The following is a 7,894-nucleotide window of genomic DNA, read 5'->3' on the forward strand; positions in this document are numbered from 1 at the left end:
TTTGAAGGACTTTGTTGCTTTATTTATGTCAGGAACTTTCAAGGATCTAGGAGATCATTTCAGTGTTCGTTATATTGAGTATGAGAGATTCTAGTTGCGAAAACCAATGTAATACCAAAAAAATTAAAAAATAAAGGAAAATGTTTAAGGACCGTGTGCTGTAAACTGTTCTCTGTTGGTCTTTGAACCCTGTGTAATTTGAGCAAGCCGTCTGTACAGCTTTCTGCACATGTCCTGCTTATCGGTCTGTATTCTCTCTCTCTCTCTCTCTATCTCTCTCTCTCTCTCTCTCTTTATATTGCTTTTACTGTTGAAAGACAGAAAACAACCTACAAAAACAGCAATATGTAAGGCAGTGTTGTTCCTTTGGTAATTTAAGTTGATTATAATGATAATAAAAACATTTCCAAAGTGGTATTTTTGGATAGTCGTATTTTTGCTGTGCACAGTGTTTCGCATATGTTGGATATTTCATTGTTACGATGTGGTGCTTCTGTGTTCCTTTGAGTCAGTCACAAGATGGTTGAATGCACCTGCTTTATGCGTCAGTTATTCATTTATCTCTAATTTCTGCACTCAATCAGAGATGCAGATTTATTCATCCTAATATTGGTCTGTGAACCTAAATCTGTCATTAAACGTTGATAGACAGCTTTGCTTTATCCAACTGATGACAGTGTAAGACAATACTTGCTTTGTAAAATACATAAAACATTTCATAAATGGGGATGGTGGTGTAGAGGAAAGAAGAAGCAAAATAAGCATGCGCATACTTGCATGTACTGTACATACAGTTTTCAATACAATACTTCCTGCTCATAGTTCATCAATGCTTCTGCTGTTCTGGTTATCAAACTGCACTTTATGTAAAAACAAAATGTATAAACTTGTATGTTAGGATGCTAATTTGGCCATACAAATGAGGGTTTGTGGGGGTTTACTTTCTCATGAAGAATCACTCTATATATATTCATTTCAGAAGTCAAAATTGATGTTTTGGTTAAAGTTGCATTCATTATCTTGCATTACTATGAGTGGGTGACCCATTGTCTCATTTCACCGGATCACATTTTATACTGATTATGTACTAAGTTGAAAATTATTTGCCAAGTTTGAGATTTGAGTCCATTTTAAAAACATTAATGGCTGTTTTGCGGTTGTGTATTGAGCTTTAGGCAAAATTCATGTGTCTGTGTGGAAATCTTTTATTTTGAAATAAATATTTCGATTTTAAAATCTGAAATGTGTATATACATATTATTTCAGCTATATCATAGCACTGATGCAGTCTCAAATTATTGTAAGAATAATGCTTTTCCAAATGTTTATCAGTTCCATGACTCATTACTAAAATTATTTGCACTGAAAATAATCAAATAAAATAAAATATCTGAAAGGATAACAGTAATAAAGATCAGATTAGTATTGGTAATTCAGTTAAGACAAATTCACACAGCAATCACACATTGTTAGGGCAGTCAATCATTTATTCAAGACATGATGTGCTTATCTGGCAACTATAAACAAATTATACTTTAATAATCCCTTTCCAAGGTATTTTGCAACCATTCACATTTTTACAAGATGGTACTTAGGTTGAATCTTTTATAATGATTAAAAGAAAATACAAAACCATTGCATTTAGCATGATTTATTGATTGATTGATGTTTCAGGCACCCCCCCACACACACACACATTAGCCATATGTTAAAGTGTGCCATGTACTCATTTATTCATTTCAACACTGAAATGTAATAGTTTTTTCCCTTTCAGTGGGTGTGGATTGGTTTGATATTTTACTGTTTAATTTTACGAGTTCAACACATAGTCTAAAGCTGATTTTGGGAAAATTTAGCTCTCTGTCATGCAATGTTCATTTTAAATTAAAAGTCTCTTGCTTCAGTTATCTATTTTTTAATTTTACAAAAATACTAATCACTAATCCCACCTTCACGGACAACAAAATGGTAGTATTTGAAATGTTTAATAGTCAACAGGCAAAAATGGCACACGACACAATAGAGTCACACTGCCACCTAGTGGTTAAAATACATATGAGTTATTATTTTTAGTATATACAAGTGAAATTATATTATACTAGTTATAATAAACATGAAAGATATTAGCAATGAAAAAGATCAAATAAAAATCTGAAATATCTTATATTTCTTCTAAGAAACTGAACAATAATCCTCAAGGATTGATGCAAAAATTATATGATATAAAATGAGAGTTATGGAGTCAGATTGATATCTCCAATGAGACCCTAACGGACGCTTGTGCAGATGTGTCTATGGTTAAAGGTGTAGGCTGGTAAATGAACGATTTCAGGATCTAACACTTCTGGTTCACTGTACTAGTGAAGATATTTTTTGTTAGATATAGAGCGACAATTGTTATTTATGTGCAGTTTATGTAAGTAGTGTTCTATACTGTTACAAAGGTATAACTGATTTACATTATAAATTATTCAAATTGTATCATACTTTTTGGCATATCATCAACTCACCAAATTATTTACTCCACCATATTTATGCTCAGTTTGGGCCTTTGTCTTTCTTGTTTTGTCCTACCTTCATATTCTCCTATATCATACTATATATATATACAGTGCTTTGCGAAAGTATTCAAACCCCTTCATTTTTTTTTTTTTTTCATGTTTTGTTATATTGCAGCCTTATGTTAAACTGCTTTAAATTATTTATTTTTTTCCCACATCAGTCTACACTTGCATACACCATAACGGCAAAGCAAAAACAGAACTGTCACAACTTTGTAAATTTATAAAAAAAAATTAAAAAAAACTGAAATAAGTACATTGCATAAGTATTCATATATAACTTAGCTGAAGCACCTTTACAGCCTCAAGTATTTTTGGGTATGATGCAACAAGCTTTGCACATCAGCATTTGACAATTATCTGCCATCCTTCTCCTCATCTCTTCACCGCTCAAGCTTTGTCAGGTTGGATGGGGGCAGACGCACATTTTCAGGTTTCTCCAGAAATATTTGACTGGGTTCAATCCCAGGCTCTGGCTGGGCCATCAAGGACATTCACAGAGTTGTCTATAAGCCACTCTTGCTGTGTGCTTCGGGTCATTGTCCTGTTGGAAGGTGAACCTTCTGCCCAGTCGCAGAGCTGGTTTCCTTCAAACATGATGCTTAGAATTTAGGTTTATCAGAACAGAGAATCTTTTTTCTCACAGTCTGAGGGTCCTTTAGGTGCTGTTTTGCAAATTCCAAGTGTGTTTTCATGTGTGTTCACTAAGGAAAGGATTGAGTTTGGCCACACCGCCATAAAGCCCAGATCGGTGGAGTGTTGCAGTGATGTTTGTCCTTCTGTAGGTTTCTCCGATCTCCACATATGATCATGGAGCTCAACTAGAGTGACCATCAGCTTCTTGGTCACCATTCTAACCAAAGCCCTTTTGATCAGTTTGGCCAGGAGGCCAGCTCTAGGAAGAGTTCTGGTTGTTCCAAACATCTTCCATTATGGATAATGGAAGCTACATGCTGCTGTGAACCTTCAATGCAGCAGAATTTGTTTCTGAACTCTTCCCCAGATGTGTGGTTTGATGCAATCCTGTCTCTGAGCTCTACAGGCAATTTGTTTTTTTCTTTTCTTTTCTTTTCTTTTCTTTTCTTTCACCTCAGGGCTTGGTCTTTGCAAAGATACCTGTTATAAAAACCTATTATTTTGCTTTGTCATTGTGGTGCATGGAGTGTAGATTGATGTAGAAAAAAAGTAATTTAAAGTAATTTAAAATTAACATAAGGCTGCAACATTACAAAACGTGAAAAAAATGAAAAATAAAGGGGTTTGAATACTTTCGCAAGGCACTATATATATATATATACAGGTGCATCTCAATAAATTAGAATGTCGTGGAAAAGTTTATTTATTTCAGTAATTCAACTCAAATTGTGAAACTCGTGTATTAAATAAATTCAGTGCACACAGACTGAAGTAGTTTAAGTCTTTGGTTCTTGTAATTGTGATGATTTTTGCTCACATTTAACAAAAACCCACCAATTCACTATCTCAACAAATTAGAATACTTTATAAGACCAATAAAAAAACATTTTTAGTGAATTGTTGGCCTTCTGGAAAGTATGTTCATTTACTGTACATGTACTCAATACTTGGTAGGGGCTCCTTTTGCTTTAATTACTGCCTCAATTCAGCGTGGCATGGAGGTGGTATGGAATCTAATTTATTGAGATGCACCTGTATATATATATAAATATATATATATATATATATTACCTTATAAGGTAATATAATACACTTGTGTTTACTAATTAAATTAAATCTCCGTGCACTCAAAAATAGTGGTTTATCCCTTTGAGACTAGACTTTATTTTCTTTTTATGCAGCTACATCTGAACAACAGTCCACTGAATTTCATCATGTAAGTTCGAACTCCAAATTTGCTCTCCCCGGAAAAGATGAGTAACTTCAGCAGACTGTGAACTCATTAACAACAGATGCTCATCAAAATATCATCCATGACACACAGTTGTTGGGCATAGTTTGCGCAGTCGATGACAAACATTACTTGGTGTATATTATAACTTTATATAAGTGACAATTTCTGGTGTCTAAAATATGGTTTTGACCGTTTTAGGCCTACATTTTAAATGTATTTGTTTAATTTCAAATCGAACATTATTTTATCTGTATTCATAATGCCAGCTGGAGTAAGTCAATATGATTTAGCTTGTAGCCTATTTTTTGCTTGACACGTTCTGACTTGAGCCGAACCAAAATCCCTTGTCGTATTTTCATAGTTTGTAGTTCGCAATCATGAAACTATATTGCCCAGAATTCTTGTAGACTATCCTTGACGTTCATTGGCTGCGCAAAGACACCCCCTCGTAAATGTTCCAGGCGAACTGCATGTCAAGTTTAAGCCAGCTGCTACATGCGCAGATAATGTCCCAATTTCAACACAGACTAACGTTTTTGCTTTGACGATGGCATTAAACTGCAGCACATTTAGACGCCTTATCTTAGGAGCACAGACCGCGGCTGAGGCCTGCACAAAGCGGCCAGTTCAACAGACATGTGGGAGATACAGATTGTGTCGATGGTATTCTGGTGTCACTCATGAAGAGAAAAGGCTGGAGCAGGTGTGTTTACTTACACTTTTTACACTTACACTTTGACCTGCCACTACTGCACAGGTACGAGATCATGAAGCGCTTTAAAGTCACGTGATGACTAATTATATGCTTTGGTGCAAGGTTTAAAACTCTTGCATAAACATAACATTTTAAATGGCTAATGTTGTTTGAATGCTGTCTGTGTTCATGTAACGTGTTTTGTATTTATTGGTTGTGTTGTGTTGATGTACGATTGTGGCCTGTTTAACTTTATGTATATTAAGTATTACATTTACATTTACATTTTACATTTAGTCATTTAGCAGACGCTTTTATCCAACGTAACTCTAACACTTTAGAGTTTTGTAATATAAGTATTATGTGTTGTTTATTGTTTATATTTATAATGCAGACAAAAATAATTATAAAACTATATATTTCTATTTTTTACAGTTTACTTTGAAATAAATTGAACTACTATTTATGTACTATGGTTTATGAATATATTAATTAATAATATTAATTATTCTGCATGTCAGTTCATTACTGTGTATAAACTAGCCCTCAGAATTGAAAAATGTAAATTGTCATTGCATTATACACACACACACACATATATAAGTGGTTTCATTTATGCTTCATGCTGAACGTAACTGTTTTAAAGTGTGACAAATTATAAATGTTTCTTTCTTTACAACAGTTGGGTCATAAGACTTTCACTGAAGTACCAAACCAGACAAATCAGTAATGGATGTCACGCTCCATAACATGACAAGCTGTTATGCTTACTGTGAAATCTCTCAACATCAAAGTGCTTCCCCCAAACTGGGCAATAGCCTACAAAACTAAGTAAATTACATCTAAATATAGTATTTGTACCATATAACTTTATATGAATCTTTGTACTTGAGATATATAGGGTCATTCCGTGTCAAATCAACCAAATTTCAAAAACTTCCCCAGCTCAATTTTTTGATTTTGCTGATATTTTTTCTGAAGAAAGACAGACATGTATAGTGATGAAAGCCAACATATTACATGTCATGGATGAATATTGGCTGAGTAATCCACTGTTTTGTAGAGGGGGGTCAAAATGGCAATTTTCAGCTGGTGATGTGTCACACTGTACATTTCTAAACCCTGGGTTACTGTTATTATTTGCATTGTCAGTAGTGATGACTAGATAAACACAAAACCACATTTGGTGTGAAAATGGCTAGGATACAAAAAGTTGGACATGGAGCTGCACCAATATGAACCATACAGGGCCTTAAAAATCAAACCTTTCTTAGGAACCAGAATCTAAAATCATATTAAGATAACTTTAATCATATTACATGTCATGGATGAATATTGGCTGAGTAATCCACTGTTTTGTAGAGGGGGGTCAAAATGGCAATTTTCAGCTGAGATTCAGAGCCAAATTACAAGGGGGTAAAAACGACTTCAGAAAGATGACAGCATCATAATGTTATTTTTTTTACACCGAGATTGGTAGGTCTGTTAGTAAAATCTGGTCACTTTAGAAATCTTTATTGTATTATGTGCCCAATGGTGACCATTCAAAAATAGGGAAACAAAACTTTTCAAGTTTTTTCTCCAAAGTTTGCATGCCTGTAACTCGAGAAGTTTTAAAGATATCTTAATGCCTTTTTAGATATTGCGTCTTAACAAACTTTACTTTTGGCATCTTCATTTTTAAGGCCCTATTTGGTTCAGTTGCAGCGATATTGGAATTTCAATATGGCTCCAAGAGTAAATTGTTAAAATGTACATATTTTCAGTGGTCAAAAACCAAATGTGGGTCAATTTGCAAAAATATGATACTTCTTTTCACTTAAAAGAACAAATTATGTTGAGACTAGAGATGTATCTCGTTTCCTTCTGTCGAAGCAACTGCATTGAACACACCTGTCTGAGTGCCATAAATATTATTTTTCCAAAGCTTGAATGCCTATAACTCATGAAGTATTAAATATATCGCAATATGATTTTAGGTTTTTAATAAACTTTTCTTTTGAAATCTTCATTTTCAAGGCCCTACATTATTCAGTTCCAGATATATGGGGATCTCAATGAGGCTCCATTTTCAGATTGATGAATATTACCTATTTTTGGTGGCTGAAAAGCAAATGTTGGTCACTGTGTATACAGCTGATTCTTATTGTATTTAAAGCAGAATGTCTGAAGAATAAGTTGAATGTTGAAACTAGGAATGCATCTTGTTTCCCAACTATCAAAACAATATGCACAGAACATACCTGTCGGAGTGCTAAAAATGTACTGAAATGGTCAAGTTGAGGGACATTACCTTTCTCTCGGTAGTCTATTCATAAGATTCTATATTTGGAAGAAGGGATTTTGTTCATTTTAACAGCTTCTGAAGGTACCAAGAGTTCAAACACACAGTATTGTAACATGTTTGAATCAAATCCCACACCTCATTGGGAAAAGTGGTTGCTTTCACCACACATTGCATTCACATCAATAAACCATGATTTGCCTAACCTGGATTAATTATTAGAATTACTTTTCTTTTTCTTTTTTATTGTTATATAATGTGAGCATAGTCATAGTGCTGAAGGGCATATTTGGCAGAATCACTGATAGTACCTCAAGCATTTAAAGGGGTCATATGATGCGATTTCAAGTTTTCCTTTCTCTTTGGAGTGTTACAAGCTGTTCGTGAATAGATAAGATCCCTAAAGTTGCAAAGACTAAAGTCTCAAACCCAAAGAGATATTCTTTATAAAAGTTAAGACTCGTCCACGCCCTCCTAAAACGCCT

The 7,894-nt window shown here is 34.2% G+C and overlaps 1 protein-coding gene across 3 annotated transcripts in view; it reads left to right on the plus strand.

The window, feature by feature from the left end:
- The first annotated feature begins 4,841 nt into the window (after positions 1-4,841).
- The window catches only part of LOC107726081 (molybdenum cofactor biosynthesis protein 1-like), a 22,129-nt gene continuing 19,076 nt past the window's right edge, over positions 4,842-7,894 (plus strand). Inside the window, exons 1-2 of one of the 3 annotated variants that reach the window (XM_016535559.1) lie at positions 5,057-5,134; positions 5,808-5,956. Coding sequence is in view for 2 of the 3 variants with exons in the window: in XM_016535560.1 (XP_016391046.1) it covers positions 4,979-5,134 (156 nt within the window). In the remaining variant the exon portion in view is untranslated. Of the gene's footprint in view, positions 5,135-5,807; positions 5,957-7,894 lie in introns of all 3 variants that reach the window. The other 2 variants (XM_016535560.1, XM_016535557.1) reach the window with 2 other exon arrangements.

The sequence above is a fragment of the Sinocyclocheilus rhinocerous genome, unplaced genomic scaffold, assembly GCF_001515625.1.
Source record: "Sinocyclocheilus rhinocerous isolate Xijiao unplaced genomic scaffold, SAMN03320098_v1.1 scaffold636, whole genome shotgun sequence".
NCBI classification, from domain to species: Eukaryota; Metazoa; Chordata; class Actinopteri; order Cypriniformes; family Cyprinidae; genus Sinocyclocheilus; species Sinocyclocheilus rhinocerous.